Source organism: Henckelia pumila, chromosome 4, assembly GCF_033568475.1.
Source record: "Henckelia pumila isolate YLH828 chromosome 4, ASM3356847v2, whole genome shotgun sequence".
Lineage (NCBI taxonomy): Eukaryota > Viridiplantae > Streptophyta > Magnoliopsida > Lamiales > Gesneriaceae > Henckelia > Henckelia pumila.
This window is the reverse complement of record NC_133123.1, coordinates 10009112-10030892: the sequence shown is the minus strand read 5'-3', so window position 1 is coordinate 10030892 and position 21781 is coordinate 10009112. Positions and strand designations below refer to the sequence as shown.

The following is a 21781-nucleotide window of genomic DNA, read 5'->3' as shown; positions in this document are numbered from 1 at the left end:
TGTCTTTGGTCCAATTTTAATTGTTGCGGCTTAGGATTTCCACCTTAGCCAAACACCCCCACAATTTTAGATATTTTTAGGCAGGCTTGTGACCTTTTCACAATTCATAAGGGGTCTTATCCATTTTTTTGTGTAGTTTAAATTGTGAATACAATTTGTAAATTCAATCGCTTCTCCCACATTTTTGGGTAATCATAGCTTTTCGAATTATAAGCATTAAAACTTAAAAATCCAAACTTAAGATTTTATATCTTGTTAAATTTGGATTTAAGCATGATTGCGTAAAGAATTCAAATATCATACATTGTCACCAAATTTGACAATATTGTATTCTCCAATTTATCACTTCACTTGCTATAGGATTGGTGTTCAAACTTTCAGTTTTTCAAATTTAAGTGTTATAGCTTAGAACTCTAAATTCAAGATTTTATGTTTTGTAAATTTAGATTAAGCGTTATGGCTTATCAAATTTGAACTTGAACTCTCGAATTTCAATCACAACATGAATTTTAAGCCCAAAAGGCTTATAAAACTTGATTCAATATTTTATTTCTTGTAAATACAAGGTTTAAGCGTACAAAGCTTACAAAATTCATTTCGAATGAAACGACAAGTATCACAACAACTTGTCAAAACAATACAACATTATGTATATAGTTGACACACCATTCCACTTGGTTATTCAACCAGATTTAATCAAAAATCATCAATAATGAAGCCTATATCACAGTCTGTCTCACGACCTGTTGTGACAAGATCTGCAACAGTCATGTTAACTTGACTTCGTTTGCCTTTCTTTGGACATATACAGTCCTTGGCCATGTGATTTGGATCATCACAGTTATATTAGTTCCCTTAGAACCTTTTGACTTTGCACTTGTTAGGATATTAAATCTTTTTTGCTAGAATTTGGTTCAACCAAATTAGCCCTTCCATATATATAGATAATTTCTCTTTTGGTTCAGATTGCTTGTGTTGTCATATTTAATACGCTGTCAAAAAATTTGACCCTTGAGATCCATTTCCTTTCGTTTATGATTTGAATAATTTTTGAAATCCATCCACGAAGATGCAATTTCTCAATTATTGAAGCAATTTGAAATGGTTCACTTATTTGCATACTCTCGACATGCAAATTATTCCATAACACTTGAAATTCCTGCACTTAGATCATAAAAGATTTGAAATCAACCAATTTGAAATTCAAAACTTACCAATTTCAGTTTAATACTTCATAAGACATTATTTTTCCACTGTCAATTTCCTTCTTGGATATTGTTGGAGCCCTCTCATGCACAAACTTCATCAGAAGCAATGTAGTATGATACAACATCATCTTTTCGAAGTTATGGCCTCCAAACTTCTCCGATTTCTCAACATGTGTCGCTGGAACGGGGCAGGAACAAGGGCAGTGGATGAGGATGACATTTCATAATGCACAGTAAAAAAAATTCGTCTTAAAAATGTTGGTTCCGGAGTACTGTGCAAATCTGAGATGATCTTTCGGTTGTTGTCTTGACTGATGTCTGGACAGGAATTGAGACAAGGACAAAATTTTGATCTGAGATTTTTAGTCGAGACTATAGTTAAACTCTATGTCCTTAAGACAAATTTGCCCCACACACGGTGCTTATGGAATACGACAATCGTCTCCCAAGATACAACGATTTCATTTTGTAATAGGAGCACTCCAAATTACAAAATCCGGCGAACTTTGAAAATGCTTTTTGGACTTTCTGAAAAAATGATTAACAAATATTGAATGCAACAATATGAACAGTACAAAATTACTGTATATTCGAATTTTTAGAATATCTAACTATTTCCATTAAACATATGAGTTCTATTTATAAAGATTGAAAGCCTTGAATGAAAAAGTGCAACATTTCAATTAAAACTCTTCATCAAAAGATGTCAAGCAAGCATAACTACCCCTCACATGCAACCATTCGGCTGAATGAATATTTTCAATTTGAATTGCCGAATTCAAATCTGAATATTGAATTCAAATCTGAATATTGAATTCAAATTCAATTTAACAAATCCAATTTGATTTGTTCCAAGAGGTTTCGGTGGCCTTTGCCACTTGTTGCATTCTTCATTTTATTTTTCTTTTAATAATATATATTATATAATATATAATATGTTTTTATTCAATCTTTTAACTCGATAAAATTCGAACAATTATTTGTGAACATTTTATTAATTTCCCATTCACCCTAATTGATAATCGAGAGATAATTTATCACAAATATTTTATCGATTCTAAATGGATACACAACCCAAATTTCCAACAATTTCTAATCAATTGCATGATTTTTTGTATTTTTATTATAAATTAAATATAAAAATTATTTAGAATATTTTTATCAATAAATTAAATTATATTTTAACTGCATATATGTTGATTTATTTATGAGTTGACATTTTATTAACATATCATCACAATATTATAAATTATAATATAGATAAATTAGAGTTATGAATATTTGCCATATGTATTATTTTTTGATATATAATTTATCAGTATATTAATTAATATTTATAATATTTTTTATAAAACCAGTACGACATATTTAATCTATATAAATTTTAAATAAATGAAAATTCATTTATAATTGGAGTCAATAAAATAATACGAAAATTAAAATATGTATCTATTTTTATAATATTATCGGACTTAAAAATAAGTTAATTACAATCCATGATTTAGTTTTTACTTTGTTTATGTAATAATTAAATTATTTTTAATAATTATGTTCTTGATAAATTATCAGTAGTTGTATATCCAAATAAATTTTACTCAATGATATTAATTAAAAATTTACTCACATGCTATGATACTAACCAAATTTCGTACGTATGCACATGCATCGTGTGCATACGAGAATTATTTAGAAAGAATTTTCAAAATAGTTATGTTCTTGATAATTTATCAATGGTTGTATATTAAAATAAATTTTACTCTATAATATTAATTAGAAATTAACTCACATGCTATGATGCGCGTGTGCATATGAGAATTATTTAGAAAGAATTTTCAAAATAGTTATATTCTTCATAATTTATCAATGATTGTATATCAAAATAAATTTTACTCTATAATATTAATTAGAAATTAACTCACATGCTATGATACTAACCAAATTTCGTACGTATGCACATGCATAGTGTGCATATGAGAATTCTTTAGAAAGAATTTTCAATTCTACATTGGGACCTGCATTAGAGATGTCGACTACTGATTAGTTAAACACTAGCAATATGAATTTGTCCTAACTTTCATATCAATATATCATGTTTGGCCAAATTTTTATTTTATTTGAAATCTAAAATAGACCCCACATGCTTCCCCAACTAATGATGAGTCATTGGATCATAAGTATAATTCTCTTGTGCTAAAATCGACTTTTCCTAAAGATATCATAGAGAATGGATCATATAATCTCATTTGGATCAAAGCGTGTCTTGCAAATCCAGTGGCGGAGCCAGGATTTCTGGTCTGCTCGAGCTAAAATTTTGAGCTCCCGAATCCTTTAATATTTTCAATTGAGCTACCCGACTAATACCAAATTAATTCAAAAATCTTCAAAATTTATATATACAAAAATTTGAAAAAATATCGGGCCACCCGAAATTGTGGCTCCGCCATTGTGCAAATCATAAGCATATACAAGAAATTAAATTTGAAATAAGATTGTGTGTTGGATATAAGGATTTTAATGTATTTTTGTTGTTAAGAGAAGTATCATATTTTGTGTTAATTATAATGAATTTCAAATTTCAAGTCCACCTAATAACGGTGTCATTTGAAATCAATTATACTCTATATAACTAATTAATGTGTAAATAAGTAGTGTGTTAATTTAAGATTTGATATATTGTTTCATTGTTAACCACAAAATACAATCGAAATTCATGGATTTGAAATCCTTATATTCAAGCGCAACAAAATGTATTTATAATTGTTTAGAGGAGTTACTATTATTGAAATATCTAGTACAAGATAAGTATGGCCGAATATTTTGTATTAGAAAGCGTAAATATATCTAGATAACATGTATGTGCGACACAAATCTTTGATCAAGATCCCATGTGATCTAAGGATTGTCACCTCCACCAAGTGTATTAAACCCGGTGGAACATAAAATCTACCATAAATCTAAATGTTTATATTAAATCTCATACAGAGGACTCCATCTATGTGAAACTATTGCAGTATCTATATTGACCGAGAACTTTAGCATTCAAGAGTTCAATAATTTATATCATAACCTCTTTATTTGTAAGATAGTAAATATTTAAAAAGGAAAAATATATTTTAGAATATCAATCCATCGTACTAATTTCAATAAAAATAAAAAAATTTATCAACATCCAACTCTAGATGGTAAGAAAACTCAAGATGGCAAGAAATCGGTAGTTTTCTTGTAACCATAGCTGTTTTCGGAGAATTTGTCTATGCTATATTGAGAGTAGTTCGAAGTAGTTTTCAATAAATGTCACATGAACATCTCATTCGAAAAAAGAAAAAAAAACTATAGACCTACATGTTATGTTTTTATGCAAAATGTTCATATGAATGTCGTATATGAAACTACACTGAATGTGTTAATTTCGATGTAGCATAGATAAAAACATTTTGTAATAACAAAAAGTGTCAAATTATATTAGCTCGTACAGGTGGAAATGTGGAATATTTACTAGTTGGAGGAGTGATAGAAGAAAAATTATAATTTTTTTGTTCCCTTACTTGTATAGTTTATTACATATATTATATATATATATATATATATATGATATATATATGATGTAGTGACCCTTACCCGTATCACATACTAAACAGAACTTAGGCATGCAATTAACATAATTAAACAGATATCAGAATAGTACTGCGGAAACCATAAACATTATACAATCCCAAGTAAAGGAATCTGTAATTTATCCAAATAATATACAACCAAATCGAATAGCTGTATCAACCCAAACAACAGAAATAAAACCTAAGCGAAGCTCCAGCTGGCCCACCACGGACTAGCCTATCCTGGATCCACCCACCTCGTCCAATCGCAAACCTGCCCCATGGAATAGTGTGTCCAGAAACACAGAGTACGAGACGTGAGCATAAAACGCTCAGTACGAGAGTATGAGTATACATGCATGCAAAGTGAACTCCCTATAAACTCGAGGTCAAGGATCAGATAACAGAGACAGACCGGGCCCTGGTATGTAGCACGCTGTGCCGTCGCTTCAGGAGGTGGCTCCCATACCGAGATAACCGTGGATACACCGGACCCAAATCGATGGAAGTCCATCCACTAACAGGATAGGGTACAACCCTACTAACAGACATCTCGAAAGAGATACAGCAAGATGCAAATGAATGCAGCATAAATCAATGACATATAAACCATGCGGTCACATAATACATGCATACTCAGTCAGGATATCTCGAACAGTACTTCCGTACCTCAAAACAGTGCAAGCTCTACCAACTCTAGGTCCACGCCTATAGTCTGCTCTACACTGCCAAATGATACTACTATCATTAAAGCGCTCTAAAAGCCTTAACTAAACTATTGCATACTCTTAAATATTTATAGGAAGCAAAAGCTATACCTTCGTCCGTCGTTAGCCCTTTGATGTCGATGCCTCCAGAACTTGGGCACAACTCCGCTACGACTCCCGAATGTCTTGCCGACCTCCGGGCCAAGCCTAAGAAGACTAGAACAGCTCCAAAAGGACTAAAATGGAAAACTCGGAATTGGCAAATGAAAGTGAAGCCTCGGCCTTCTATTTATAGACAACGATCGGAACGTCCAAACCTCGATCGGAACGTCCGATCCTGCCATCGGAGCTTCCGAAGATCCTGATCTGCCACGTGTCAAAATATCACTTGTTGACTCCGGATAGGGGTGATCGGAGCTTCCGGTCCTGATCGGAGCTTCCGATCTTGCCACACGTCATGCCTGACGTAATATCGATCGGAGCTTCCGAACTCACCTTCGGAGCTTCCGAACTCTACCCAAGTAATTATGATTAATTCCTTAATTACTGATTTTTTGGTTACGGGCTACTACATATGAAATTGTTATTTACACTTCAAAGAGTACTGTTAAACACAATTTATGTAATATTTTTATTCCATTTATTTGACAAATATACCCATATATATCTTTATTTATATACAAAACATTGGAATCAAAACTTATATTTTTCTATGCTATATTGGGAGTAGTTCAAAGTAGTTTTCAATAAATATCACATGAACATCTCATTCAAAAACAAAAAAATAACTATAGACCTACATGTTATGTTTTTATGCAAAATGTTCATATGAATGTCTTGTATAAAACTACACTGAATGTGTTAATTTTGGTGTAGCATAGATTAAACCATTTTGTATTAACAAAAAGTGTCAAATTATCTTAGCTCGCACAAGTGGAAATTAAATGTGGAATATTTACTAGTTGGACGAGTGATAGAAGGAAAATTATAATTGTTGTAATGTTGTTCTCTTGTATAGTTTTTTTTATATATATATATATATATAATTGTTATTTACACTTCAAAAAGTGTTAAACACAATTTATGTAATATTTTTATTCTATTTCTTTGAAAAATATACCCATATATATCTTTATTTATATACAAAACATTGGAATCTAAACTTATATTTTTTCATATTAACTATTAGTCTTCTTCTTATGCAAAAAACTTTTAATATTTTTATTTTAATAGTGCACGTAATCAAATATTATACAGTTTAACTTTTAGAGCAAATTTTTAGTATGTTTATATTTTCTCATGCCTTATTGACAGTGCATTAAATCAAATTAATCACTCATTAAAAAAATTACATGTATAAATAATTGGATTTAATTATCTCATGCTTGATTTTTAATTTGAAAATTATTATTATTTATTTATTTCATTAAAAAATTTCAAACTCTAACAAGACATTTGATACAGTTCTAGATGAAACTATATTTTTTTATTCACGTATTGATTAAATCTTTTTTAAAATAAAAATATTTATCGAGGATAATGTTCAAAAAGGAGTGTTTCTTGAGGAATAATAATGTTTCATCATCTCCTCTAGTGACGTAATATATATAATTAATGTCTCTTGAGAAATAATAATATGATATAAAACATCATTAAAATTTTTATTATACATAAAAGTTTTATTTTATATTAAATATAATATTTTGTCATTAAATGAAATAAAACAGGAAAGTGTTTAAAAATTAAAAGGTTAGATTGTCATCACAAAATATTAAGGAAAGAATATGTATGTGAGGATGATAATATCAATCTATAAAATAAATAAATAAAAGTAGAGTGTGATTAATATTTTTTGGGTGTAAAATAACACTCTCAATATATATTATAATATTAATTAAGTAATGGTCTCAGTCCATTAACTTAGATATACAAAAAATATCGTGTACAACGATATTTACAACAATAATATCGTGAAATTTTGCTATTATCGCGAGATTTTGATAAATTAAATTCTTGTGTTGATTTTTGTGTATTGTAAGATTTGATATACAAATTTCATTGTACTTATATAATCACTCATTTTTTTTAATCATCGAAGTGCCGTAGCATCCAAAACTACTTAGATGACATTGAACATTGTTGAATTAGTGCACGTTGTGAATTCTTAACCTTAATATTGCCAGAGTAATGAGATACTGTCTTCAGTGTAATATTTTAGCCGTTTAGCGGTTCATCAATAGATATTTATTAATATATGTGATATTCATTAAATTTTCTTTACACCTAATTATTTTTTTTTTGATAATATTACACCTCGTTATTATTATTATAGTAGCTTGAATTTTTTTTTTAAAGATAATAGGTTTGAATTTTTTTTTGGGCAAAATAATAGGCTTGAAATTTCGGTGTTAAATTTTTTAAATTTAAGATATTTTATCAATGTCTAAAAAGCTCGCTTAAGCTTTAATACGCTTAAGCTCGATTAACCGACCGTTTTTTAGAACAAAAGATTTCATTTTTTAAAATGAAAACATTTTTATAAATATATATATATTTATAGTTTAGAACTTGAATTATCTATTAAATCATATATTTATGGTTAATCTAACATTTTATTTAATGTTTGTCTTAAAATAATTAAAATTATAGTAAAAATTGAAAACGCTTTTTCACAATTACTCTCGGTTTAAGCTCGCTTAAGCTTGAAAAGCCTCAATCTTAACCTTCATCCTTCGACGCGCTTTCACGATTTTTAAAACCTTGGATTTTATTACACGGAGGAGGATGGGAGGTGGGACCTATAAAATCACACATTTTGGCAATATATACATGTATATGGCTAATTAATGTAACGCCTTTTCCGCTACATCCAATGGAGGAGTATCAATACTTTGCATGTCCTTTGCTCTCCTCCATTATCGTAACATAAACAGGGCTCTTTCCTCTTGTCATCGGAAATCAATCAAACCCATTTCTGCTTTTGTTTGATCTCCACAAAGTCATAGCTTTTTAGCCACCGCAGCAATCTAGATATCTGCTTCGTTGGAATTTTGGTGCTGTTTGTGCATTTCCATGGGGGAAGATCGTAATAGTTATTACGTATGATTGATTAAATGGAAAAGGCTACGCAGTTGAAAAGCGGGATCTCCCGCCAGTTCTCCACGGGTTCCTTGAGGAAGAGCGGGAAATTCACTTTCCAGCGCCAGAATTCTCTCGACCCGAATCGCAAGAATTTCCGGTTCAGCTTCGGCCGGCAATCTTCGTTGGACCCAATTCGGAGAAGTGCGTTGGAGGATGACTGCAGCGCCGGAGAAGGGTTCGCTGTGCCGGAGAATCTTGATTCGACGATGCAGCTGCTTTTCCTTGCCAGCAGAGGGGATGTGAAAGGGGTCCGGGAATTGCTTGATGAAGGGGTCGACGTAAATAACATTGATTTGGATGGAAGGACTGCTCTGCATATTGCTGCATGTGAAGGCCATGTCGAGGTTGTGAAGATTCTGTTGAGCAGAAGAGCCAATATCGACGCTCATGATCGGTGGGGCAGCACGGTACATTTCTTTTCATCTATGCAGATTTTGAAAAGAGGGAAAATTTTGTGACCTTTCTAGAAATGAATATGATTGATTGTTGTCGGAATAGTAGCCAAAGTTGAGATTTTTTCGTTAATGTAGGCTGCTGCTGATGCCAAATATTATGGGAACATTGAAGTTTATAACATATTGAAGGCCCGTGGGGCTAAAGTTCCTGTAAGTAAAAAATTGTCTTGCTGTGTGTTTTAAAGGTTTTCGGTCGGTGGTGGCACTCATTATAAGCGTATGCCATTTCCTAGAAAACCAGGAAAACGCCGATGACTGTGGCAAATCCTCGCGAGGTTCCAGAGTACGAGCTCAATCCACTGGACATTCAAATACGAAAAAGTGATGGCATCTCCAAGGTTGTTTTGATTTTTTGGGAGCTAGAGATATTTTCCCAATTGATCATCCAATGTACTGCTTCTTGATGCATATATACCATGTCGTTAAGACAATATTTTTCTCTGTCTCCATGGGTGCGTGAGGTCTGAATTTGTGAAATATTTAGTTAACTGTCTAACTTTTGATTTTCCATCCGTCGACAGGGATCATATCAAGTTGCTAAATGGAATGGCACAAAAGTTTCAGTAAAGATACTCGACAAGGATAGCTATATAGCCCCTGAATGCATGTATACACCACCGCCTCTTCAGTTTTTATGCATGTGTTCATTTTGGTTGAATGCTCATTTTTTGGCGTAATCTATCTATGCTTTCAACTAGTGACATTCCTTCCAAATTAAGTTCAATTTTTAAATGAGTATGATGCTGGTTTGGCACATGTTGAAAATAATAAAATGAATATTTCTCCAGATGCCACACAATCTTGTTTTAACTTTCACAGCTTTGTCATCCATAGTTTGCTTGCTCAGGGTGATATAGATATGTTTGTCTAACCTTTCGGGCGTAGAACTAAAATTATTTTGAAGGGTGGGGATGGAACCTTTTGTTTATTTAAGAAGACATACATACATAATAAAATTGTATAGTTGGAGCCAAGTTATTTGTTTATGTTCTTTCTTTTTGAAATTAGTTGTTGTTTTGTTCTTACTTCAGTGGCACATAATAGTTTTAATGCGTCAACTGTAGAAATGTTTTCAAGCATGAGTTAACACTCCTGGAGAAGGTCAGACATCCTAATGTGGTTCAATTTGTTGGCGCTGTCACCCAAAATCTACCAATGATGATTGTTTTGGAGCATCACTCAAGAGTAATCATCCCTCTTTCTATGCATTCCCACACATGCCACACTCCCCTCCCCCCCCCCATACACACACTTGTGTTTTCATACATGAATAACTTGTCAGAGTTGATGCTCATTACTTGCTTATAATCGGAATTCTCAGGGAGACCTTGGTAGCTACCTTCAGAAGAAAGGACGTTTGTCTCCATCTAAAGCACTGGGATTTGCCCTTGAAATTGCAAGGTGGCAGCAATTTTCCAAAATATAAGCAAATTGTAATGTGAACTTTGTTGTCCCAATCATTGTTGTGTCTTTGGCTATATTCTGCTTTAGTCGAGTGGGTACCACATTTGTTATTATTTCAGATTGGTGTTTTGTATAATGTTTTTGTGCTATCTTCATTCTGTTGTCCTTGATTCCTAATTATTTTTATTTGGTTAATTGTTTTTCCCCTGATGGTGCTTTTCTTCATTCATCCTTGCCCCCTTTTCTCTTTAAATGAGATTGTTGAAATCACTCTATGCTGGACACTGACATTTTGGATCTTGGTTCCTCGACAGGGGAATGAATTACCTTCATGAAAGCAAGCCTGAGCCAATCATCCATTGTGATCTAACACCAAAGTAAGGCAACTAAATTCTTAAGTTGACATCTTGACATGTACATATATTTACTGTTCGCATCAAATAGCGTTTTTAATGTTTGATTATTGGTAAGGTGCCAGAAATATATTGCTGGATTGTGGAGGGCAGCTGAAGGTTGGAGGGTTTGGTGTCATTAGGTTATCAATAATGTCACCAGACAAAGCAAAATTAGTGCAACCTGAGGCCATAGATCGTTCAAGTGAGGTTCCTTGCATAAAATAGTTGTACTGCTTCTCCCTTTTGAGTTATTGACAAAGCAAATTGGAGTCGTTTTCCTAGTATAATTCCTTGAAAGACATTTAACAAAGTTTGAAAAGGTGTAAAAAGAATTTGATTGAGAAAAGTGTAAGTGTTTGTTTTGGTACCAAGCGACACAATTATTTTAACATGTTTATGCTGATCTGGATGCAGACTTGTACGTTGCACCTGAAATTTTTAACGATGAAATATTTGACAGAAGCGTTGATGTACACTCATTCGGTGTTATGATGTATGAGGTATATTTTGTTTTCATGCATTTGATATTCCCAATTTACAGAATCTAAATACCCATACATCTTTTTCGACCCAGTTTTTCAGTTACCAAAAACAATTACCCACTTTAAGCCCAAGAATTCGTGTTGTCTATAGTATCCTGTTGAAATTTGGCTGCATGTATACTCGAATGGCATACCGTATCAATTAGATATTGCTCTATCATTCAAGGAAGTTCTTTTCTAAGTTCTTTTTTTTTCTACGCTACTGAAGTCAAAATATTGCTCTACAAAATCTAGTTTCAGTTATCTTTAAATGAGAATTTGTTGGTGATTTTGAAGAATGTTCACCATTTGCTATGCTATTATGCCACTGCAGCCTCTATTTGAGAGGTTGTTTGGACTTTTGCATGAGCCTTTTTTATTATTTTTTTGTACACTTATGCATGGTTTTCGTGTTTAGATGATGGAAGGAGTTCGACCATTCTCTTCCAAGTCCCCTGAGGAGGCTGCTAAGTTAATCTGCTTGGAACATAAGAGACCAGCATTCAAGTCAAAATCTAAATATCCTCCAGATTTAAGAGAGTGAGTCCTTTCTCTCTCTTTTTTGTTTCATCCTTGTTTTTTTGTTTGTTTTCATCTGTAGCTTAATCTCCCTCTATGAAATTCTCCGGAAGAGACGAGACTGTTTATCTCAAACTTTCATTAAGATACCAATGTTAAAAGCATTGGAGGCTCAGTATATATTTTGGTACTTGTTAGTTTCCTCTCTTTAAACATCACTGTTATTTTCGTAAATCTGTTCCACAAACTTTTCAAGCACACAACGAGGACGAGTTCTTTTTCTTGGATGTTATGCATATTAAGTTTAACTAAACTTTATATGGGATTCTTTTTTTTTCCTGAGAAGATAGTGAGATTTTAATCCACATGAAAAATTGTCGATGTAATCTTTTACACTTTCCTAGCTGAGCACTGCTCACTTCTATGTCCATACTATATATACATTAATGTGATTTGAAAAGCTAAAGTGTTGTCTTGTTCGTTCACTATGCTACGTTTCAAGATAGGTTGATCGAAGACTGCTGGCATCCAGATTGTGCTGCGCGGCCAAGTTTTTCCAATATCATTGCACGGATGAATACGATTATTGCAAACTGTTCTAAGCATGGATGGTGGAAAGACACTTTCAAACTCCCTTGGTATGCTGCTTATGCTTTCCTTGTTGTCTACTTCCTTTCATGTACTTTTTCATTGTTTGATGTTTGCTAACAAGGACTCTCTACTGCTGGAGGCATTGAATCATAAGCTTCTTTCGTCATTCGTTGTTTCGTGCAATCCTAATGTTGTTCCCAAAAAAATGATCTTTCAACTCTTTGCAATATCAATTGTTTAGCCGCCGATGGCTAACATGACTTCTTCGATAGGATATGAGATACGTGCGGGATTACAGAAGGCGGAGCACGAATGGTTATAGATGTCTGTTGGCCAGCGGAGCAGAGCGATGAAGATTCATCATGGGAGGACAGAAACTATACTCTTTTTTTTTTTTTTGAAACAGAAACATAGTTTGTGACAGGAGGAATATAGAAATGAAAGATGAAGTGAATTTTCTTCATCTTTTCTATGTTTGTAATGTTGCATTAAAAGTTCAAGATGATTAAAATATTTCAATAAACACCCACAATTAGGGACACAAAAGCCAATGGGCTTCCAAGAAAATATGTGATTCTGACATCATTATCAATTCATAAATTCCCTTCCCCACTTTTCCTTTTTTTTAATAATACAATATATATATATATATACATATATATATATATATATAAAGCCTTACCTTGCCATTTTTTTTACTTATATAGAAATATAAATATCATAAAATTTGTGAAAAATTAGGAAAAATGTCATAACAATCACCTACAATGTGACTCAGGGACGGAGCCAGAATCTTGGTTCAGTGTAGACGATAATATAATATAATCACTAAAGTAAAAAAAAAATTTACTAATTTAATTGACAATCAAAATAATGTGTCATGAGTTTTGAACATAAGATACACGCGATCAAAAACACCTGTAAGTTTTTGTGATAACACTGAAAATGAAGAAGAACAAGACATACAAAACCCATAATACAAATAAACTTTGAAAAAAAAATTATATACTCTACATTCCAAAAAAAAAAAAAAACATGAATTGATTTTCGATCACCAAAAAGGCACACAATTTAAAAAATAATTGAATGGTCGATGAACATTGAAAAAAAATGAATATAAAATTTGGTGAAATTATGGATTTTGTAGAGAACATGGATGGTCAAAAAATATGTAATGTGAATTGAAATGTGTTAATCTAAGCATATGTCATTTGTGACTCGTGAAAAGAGAACTATACAAACATTATAGACCTTATATTTTTGAAATAATAACATATAAATCATATGTTAGCTATATTTTTTTTGTTGACATAGCTATATTTTTCTTATCTACAAATTTTTTTATTTCGTAATAAAATAATAAAATATTCTTTAATATTACGGACCTAAATTTAAAATTCTGACTATGTTACTGACTTCATCAATTTTCCTAAACTCATTAGGAGGAAAAGAAGTAAAAAGAGTTTTATATAGTCTCATGTAAATTTTCTAACGAGGCTGGAAAATTAGATCTTATATATACAGTAATTGTTTTAAGAATATCTAAAGTTTAGATTTATTAATATATGTGAGGTTCATTATATTAACATTGAACTCATCTATATTGATAAATTTCTATCTTTAGATGCAATATTAAGACAATGTATGTATAATTAGAACTTAGAGTGAATTTAATCTATCGTTAGTATATAATAACAATACTTTTAATTATAATTTTAATTAAATAACATTAAAGCAAATTCGGTTTTATTTGTATAAATTCAATATGTTATCAGTCCAACAACTTCAAACACGCAGCGTCAATAAGCACAACTTGACTCCAAATCGCAGAATAAAAAGATTTCTGACTTCTGAGTGTAAATATTATGAAAAATTTTCGACGAATTACTTTTAAATCTTAGTTTAAGTCATTTATAATTTATTTAACTTGCATTTAAATTTCTCTAGCAGAAAAAATATAATTTTCACTCAAAATATAAATGTTGTGAATCCATATGAATATAAATAATCATAAATTTTTATGAGATGGATCGAGTTGGGGAGAAAAATGCTTCTATTCTTTCTCAACCTTTCATACAATTCAACAAATTTGATTTATAAAACGATCTGATAACAATTTTTACTAGTTATTTAATCACATTTATGACTTTTGAAATGATCTTGAAGTCTAATTTAGAGTAATAAATTTAAAATGCATTACACATTCAATTTTATAATTTTATGAATTTATATATATTTGCAGCAAATAGAGTGATTAATTAATTAATTTATCCAGTTTAATCCAATAAGCGCTTACTATAAAGTAATCTCGTCCCCAGAGTCCAATCTTCCGTGCATCGCATATACTCCAGCTTCAAATATCAAATCCTCACCCCCCGACATTAATCGGCGCTATCAATTCGATTTCCCTTCAATTCTCCCTCAAATTGATTCCTCTCCTCTTCGCAATTCGAAAATTACGAAGAATAAATGGGGAAAAATCAAGCATACAAGGCGATGCAGAGATCTCGGCTCGGCTCGAGCTCAGCCGCCCCGGATGAGGTTGAAGATGGCATGGTTTGTACCGTTTCATACCATTTATTTGTTTATTTAGGTGTGTGTTTTTGTTTATTTACTGGAGAAAGTTTGGATGTTTAAGTTTATGAGTGTTTTTAGTTGAAATTTCATGTTTGGTGGATTTCATAAGAAGAGTTTAGGTGAAATTGAGTTAGTTTTCTATCAAGATGTTGAAATACCATTGCGTATTGATGCGTAGATATTTTCTTGACGATTTTTTTTATTGGCTGTTATGGAACATGAGTTTATTAGGGCTTTTTTTTTTTACTTATAAGTTTTCGTTTGTTTGTTTGTTTTTTTTAAAATGTCATGTTCTGGTTTATTTAAAGTTTCTTATTTCTAAAGATAATTTGAGCTACGGAGATTTCTTAAAAAAATTTAATGTTCTGCTTTATTTAAACTATCTTATTTGGTTTCTGCTAAAATGTTCTGAAATCTTCACGTGCACTTAAAACTATTGTGATTTAATTTTTTTGTTTTACCATGATTATGGAAATATTAATTTTTTTATTTTTTAAAAAATTAATGTTAAGATTAGTTATTTTACCGCTAAAAAATCTGAAAACTTCATGCGCATTAACAAAGTATAGTGATTTTTTTTTAGAATTGTGTTACCATGAAGATGAAAGAGTAATATCATTTAGCTTGGTTACAGCGGTGATGAATTCATCAACAGCAATAAGGGAAAGTTCCCGTAATTTCAAAAAGGAAATGTTGGAAAACGACAACCATGATTACTGATATAAGAGGAAAGGAGCTGATTTGTAGTTTTGAACTTACTGAGCTCATGGATTGTAATTTTAGGTAGTGTTTGAGTGTTTGTGAGGTCACATGGTTGTTATTTGTTGGTGAAGCTGAAAACTTGAGGCTGGCTTCCTTTATTTACGGAGATATGCAATTTGTTTCTGGAAATCATAGTGAGAAGCATGATGTGTGTTCGATATGTTTCTGAATTATGACATTTTTATGGTAATCATCATGTCATGTAAGAATTGTTGTATTAAAAATATCACATAATATATATTTGGTTATTGGTGTGTGGAGCATTCTAAAATTTAATAGTGTATTGTATTATAATACTATATGTTAAGAGAGTTTTGTATGGTTGAATTCGAACAATGAATATGAAAATGAAGTGGAAATAAGCTTTTACAAAATAGAATGCAAATTAGATGTTAATATTTGATTTCACTTTCGGAGGTGGAAAATATTACCAGAAAAGTGAAACCAACATAGCCCAGTGTGTATTTATCACGTGGGAATAACGTTCCACGAAACTGATATTGCCATCAGTAAGATATCAACCTTGTGTACCTTGGAAGACTTGTGCCTTGAGTTTCAGCTATTTGTGGGGTTTTCCTAGTCTTCCATGATAACTGATAAGCGAAATGATTTCTTTAAGCTACATTCGGTTTTGTACGAGTAAAATTTTCTCTCTACTTCTCTTGTTTTAGTATCAATTGTCTAGTCAATTTGCGTGTCTGATAAGATAAATCTCAGACTTCTTATAAATTATATTAGAATGACTCACATGTCTCCATTCTGTATCTTTAATTCTCTTTGATTCTTGTTGTTGGAACGTGGAGAAATCTGTCAGTGCTTCAAGGTTCAAAGGCTGTTATTGATATTTGTAAATCTATTCGTGTCTTGTTTCGTCACACAATGTCGTGGACCGTGGTTGCTCTTGGTTATGCCCGACACTCCAAACGAATAAATATGGAGAGAAGAACACTTGGCCGCCACTATTACTATGCTTATTAGTCCTCTAGGACTGCAAATAAATATTTTTATTTTACACAAATAACATATAAAGTATGCTGAGAATGGTACATGTGAAAATTGTTCTTGCGAAACAAGACATCTTATAATACTTTTAGAAGGAATCAATGCTTCGTAATGGCTGATCTGAACATAGCTTATTTTGCATATCCTAGGAACCAAGAACCACTTTGTACTTTTATTAACAATAAATCTGTATTGGCAACTCTTTTGATCAATGATAATGTTACTTTTGGTAATGCACAGGTTATATGAGCAGGCTAGTTTTTCATCATCCTGAGGTTTATTTCACATTCATGGAGACTGGAGATGTGTTTATTTTTGTACAATTGTTTGTTGAATGAATTTTCCTGTTAGAAAAGTTTAAAATAGTGTTTTCCCCTATTTGTTTCGGATCTGTGCATCTTCTGATGAGGACAATCTCAGGTGGATGGTTCATTTCATTCACCAGAATGGCATGCTGCTCGTTTAGCAAGTTTAAAGACTTCTCATACAATTACGTGGGAGGAGTACAAGAAGAAGCAAAAGGTGATTTATGTGGCTACATATTTGTAACTTGAGTTATGTGCTACCTTTGTAATTGTCATCTTTCCATATAAGCCTTCTCAAACTAGTTCCAGGAACATTTTTTTTGTATTCATATCTTCTTTCTTTTTAGAAGTTTGACCACAACACAGCTATAATTTGTATTTTGAGAAAATTTATCCTTGAATATTTTATAACATCTTTAACATATCAAATCGGTATTTGATAAAATCTGAGCCTTTGACCGAGTACAGTCTTATTGATGTCAGTGGAAATTAGGACTGAAGGGTAATGTGGCTGTGCCATTTGATGATGATGAGTTGTTGTCAAATTGCAACTTTCATGAAGGGCGCCATTGACCTTTCTCAAAAATTTAACTAGCATGTTGAGGAGGGAAGAGTGAATTGGAACGAACCAACCTCCATGTTTCCTGAATCTGCCACTTATGTTGATGGATTGTACAACGCATGACACGTGATACTTAGAAATTAGAATTGACTCCCATGTTTAAGTGTTTGATGAGAGACAGACAGCTTATGTTTCATGAATAAGTACATGTTTTGCCTTCTGAGTGTCATACATTTATTATTTTGCCGATTCCCTAGATATGTAGAGCTAGATACTGATCTCAACAGCTCAGCAGAACCTAAAATTTCAACGAAAAACTGGTCACTTTATATTCTCTAGGTCAACGTGTATCCTCTTCAATAATGCTAGTGGAGTTCAGCTAGCATTTTCTCTTTCCACGTTTCCTCTAGTCTCACTTTTTTTTCCTTTTACATCTGTAGGCCTTCAACTTCATTTCGTTAGCCTATCCCATGACTCTAAATTACTCTGTCCAATTTTGTGAGGCTTATTTTTGGCACTCCAGGTTTTCATGGAAATGGCTTAATCTACACTATGTCCAAACAAGATTAGATGGCCACTAGACCTCTTCATATGTGTTACTCAACCTTCTGATTCATCTCTTCCATTAGCTTCAATTCAAGATTAGTGATGCCCTTTGTTCTTTTTGTTTGGCTACTGTTATTGTTGTCTTTATCTTGTGATGTGTTTTTTATGTGGTAATATTTTTGTCTTTCTGCGGCTCTAATGGCTTCAATGTTAGGAAGAAGAAGTGAGAAAGGGAGAGTTGGAAGCTGATAAAGATCGGATGATGAGGGAGTATAGGGCTCAGCTAGATGCTGAAAGGGCTCGCAAACTTTCTCATGGGAAAAACCACTCTAGCAGCAAATCCAGTCGCAAAAAAGGTAATGCATAGTGTAATTGGGGATATTGTATTCCAGCAATATTTAGCTTTTTAAAACATTGTTAAATCATAAATTTGGCTGCAGATAAGGACAGAGATGTAAAGAAATGCAGCAGCAAGAAGCGAAAGGTGCATCATACCACTTCTCCATTTATTTATGTCTTCCACTGATTTTTAAATGGACATTTACAGTGGGAAAAAATTGTAGTGAAGCTGGTAATGGAGAATTTCATGGCCCAAACAGGATCGCAAAAATGTAATACCTGACGTAGTCACAAAACTATGATTATGGGGATTATATGAATTCCGCTCGTAATACATGGCTTATTCTCTAACACCGGTTTATATTTTAAGGAAACAAAAGGTTTGCCTGTCAACAATTTGATAGAGCAGATTTCGATGTTGTATCACAGTTTCTCAGGAGCTTTGGTGAAGTGAATTGGGGAGGAAAACCATGTTAATATTACGCAAAGTATTCCTTTGCAATGAAATAAAATTGCCAATTTATGTGCTTATTATAATAAATAAGAAACTAAATAAAAAATCTTCCTGAAATTGTATCAAAATCTATTCTGTAATTTTCTTCTGCTAAATTTCTTCTGCTAAAGTTACTCCTATATTTGCTCCTAAAATATGTTTGAAATTCCGCGATTAATGTTTCACCTCGAAATTTGTCTGCCTCATGTTAACTGTGTAACATTTTTGTGATCAACATAGCATTCAAGGCGATCGGACATCAGCTCTGGCTCGGAATCAGAAACTTCAAGCAGTGATGATGATGAGAAGGAGTCGAAAAGGTCAAAATCAAGGTTGAGGAGAAGGAAGAAAGAAAAAAGGCATGGCTCGTCGAGATCCAAGCACTCAAGCAACGAGAATGAAGACGCTGGTGGCCCTTTACCACTTTCTAGATTTTTTGGGAACAACAAAAGCTGATGTTTTGTTCAAAATGTGCATTATCTCCGGTTGTTGAGTGTACCAGGTAGATCTTCTCTTTATGATTCCCGACTTGAGGTTTTGTTATCTTGTTCGCTTCATGTATACTGTTGCCAAACTTTTATGGATCCTCTGTTTCTTTAATATATGTAATTCTTCTGCTGTATTGACTTGCTACATGCAATTTGTTGCATTTTTGAACGAGTTTTGTATGATATCCATGGGTTTTTTTTCTCTTTCATTTGTTTCATTGAACCTTAAATTAAAATTGAGTGTTTTGGCAATTTAATCGGAAGTAATATTTGCAAGCAGCTGTGTAAATGTGTTGAATTTGTTAATTAAAAATGTATTAAATTTTCTTATTAAAAAAAAAGTGTGTTAAATTTGAGTATCGTCATTTCCCTTCAGTTTGGACAGAGATGAAGGTTGTAGCTGCTAACAAGAATCTGCGGATCTGTTTAGTTATTGCATTTGATGTGAGAAGGTAAGCATCCAATGTTAGTACCTTAAAGGATTGCTTAAAATTGATGCTCTTGTTCAAAATTGTGTAGGCTACTATCAACAGCATTTTCTATCAAGTTTTTCGTTTTTGTTGTTGAAAAGAATGTTGCAATAATTCAAATAGAAATTATTCAAGCTTCAAAGGTTAATTGTTTATTTTTTGCTTTTACCGGTATCACTGATGTTTGAAATAGTTATTTACACCACCCAAATGCATTTTTGGTAAGTTACCGTAATAGTACTTTTTAATTGTTGATTGGGATTCACATTGATATAATTTTTCAAGCTTATTGGTGTTGTAGTTGAGAATAATACTTCATTCAAGGTTCCTCTACGTGCCCAAAAATTCCTACCTATGTAACCTCTAACCCAGAGGCGGCGTAAAAAATTGAAGTGAGTTTGGGGTCCAAGTTTCTCAGGTGGGCAGAACCAAGTATCTAGAAAAATTTCACATAAATTTTTCCAAGAAAAGAAGCAGGTAGTAATATAAGAAGATGCTGACAACTCTTGGGGGATGAATGCCCAATAAGAAACAATGTTGTTTATGGTTTATACTGTCACATTGCCCTCTAAATTCACAAGTTAAAAATGCCACAAAAGGCTCAGTTTGCAGACGAATCAGGCTGTTGAGATTGTTCTTGAATGGCCTTTCCCTTCTCTCTTAGCTTGGCCGTCGACTCTTTCATGGCCTCCTTCCTCTTCTTACTTGCCAGAACTTTTGCCGTCAAACCGCTAATGCTTGGGTCGTTTTTCTCTTGCACTGGAGGCGGTGGCGGCCTCCTTGCTGCCTTTGCATTCTCCCCACCAATGCTCAGCCCCACCAATACACCACCCAATCCCAGTGCAATGCTCCTACATTTACTTCCTCAGTTTATAATAGATAAACAATAAAATGCAACATTTGTCAGTCCTATATATGTTTGCTAAAAACCTGGCTCGAACCTTCGTTGGAGATGGCTTCCTTGAGCTGCCTGATCAGAGCCTTGACTGGAAGCCCGAACCTTATAGAACCTTTGAAAGGGCAAATGGGTTGTCTCCTTAGTTATTCTTTTCATTGGTTTTGTTGTGGCTGGAGTCAGAGGGACTGATAAATTTGACATTATTTTGCCAACTCTTGTTGTTCTGTTTACGAGTGGAATGACATTATCGAGTGTATATGTGATGCTGGAAAAGAACACTTGTGGATAGTGTTTGCATCTTTGGATGTAAATGGTTGTGAAATTCCATTGGATGTTTATTGATAAGGTCTTTACTTTTGTGGGTCCCCCGAATTTTTTGTGATCAAATCTTTTGTTTGCATTAATTTATGCATCGTGATTTACACACCAAATTGATACTGATTTTCCACTCATAGCAGATTCACCTTAAAATAATTAAATTATGGTAATTTTATAGTAACACTCTCGTTACATTTAATTATTTTTGGAAATTTTTTCTCCTAGACATTCACTTGATAACAAGTTATTTGTTGGATAACTCATTTCGGCAAATTTCTTATACAAAAATGGGTGGGGTGCAATGTGCCACATTGATAAGCATATGATGATTTTTAATGCCAATACGTTATATTATGAGGTGCATTGTGCTACACAAGCATATTTTAATCATGCAATATACTAATAACCCTGTTCAGAAGACTTGAATATATTAATTTCATCTTTTTATATAATTTTAATTTGACACGAGTTTTTTTAATCAAAATAT

At 32.6% G+C, this 21781-nt stretch overlaps 2 protein-coding genes across 3 annotated transcripts; both read left to right on the top strand.

The window, feature by feature from the left end:
* Window positions 1-8367: 8367 nt before the first annotated feature.
* LOC140865799 (integrin-linked protein kinase 1) lies at window positions 8368-13077 on the top strand. Of its 2 annotated transcripts, XM_073270572.1 has the most exons (12): window positions 8368-9056; window positions 9180-9254; window positions 9338-9442; window positions 9626-9711; window positions 10169-10289; window positions 10426-10505; window positions 10823-10885; window positions 10987-11105; window positions 11318-11403; window positions 11843-11964; window positions 12450-12581; window positions 12807-13077. In XM_073270572.1, the coding sequence occupies exons 1-12, from the start codon at window positions 8622-8624 to the stop codon at window positions 12811-12813; spliced, it is 1431 nt and encodes a 476-aa protein (XP_073126673.1). In that variant the 5' UTR covers window positions 8368-8621; the 3' UTR covers window positions 12814-13077. The 2 variants fall into 2 exon arrangements, with proteins under 2 accessions (XP_073126673.1, XP_073126674.1); XM_073270573.1 differs by lacking the exon at window positions 12807-13077 and having other exon boundaries at window positions 12446-12570.
* A 1747-nt stretch (window positions 13078-14824) lies between these two features.
* LOC140865046 (uncharacterized) lies at window positions 14825-20244 on the top strand. The gene is made up of 6 exons (XM_073269544.1): window positions 14825-15090; window positions 17296-17397; window positions 18503-18644; window positions 18729-18772; window positions 19361-19622; window positions 19985-20244. The coding sequence occupies exons 1-5, from the start codon at window positions 15004-15006 to the stop codon at window positions 19574-19576; spliced, it is 591 nt and encodes a 196-aa protein (XP_073125645.1). The 5' UTR covers window positions 14825-15003; the 3' UTR covers window positions 19577-19622; window positions 19985-20244.
* Window positions 20245-21781: the final 1537 nt, after the last annotated feature.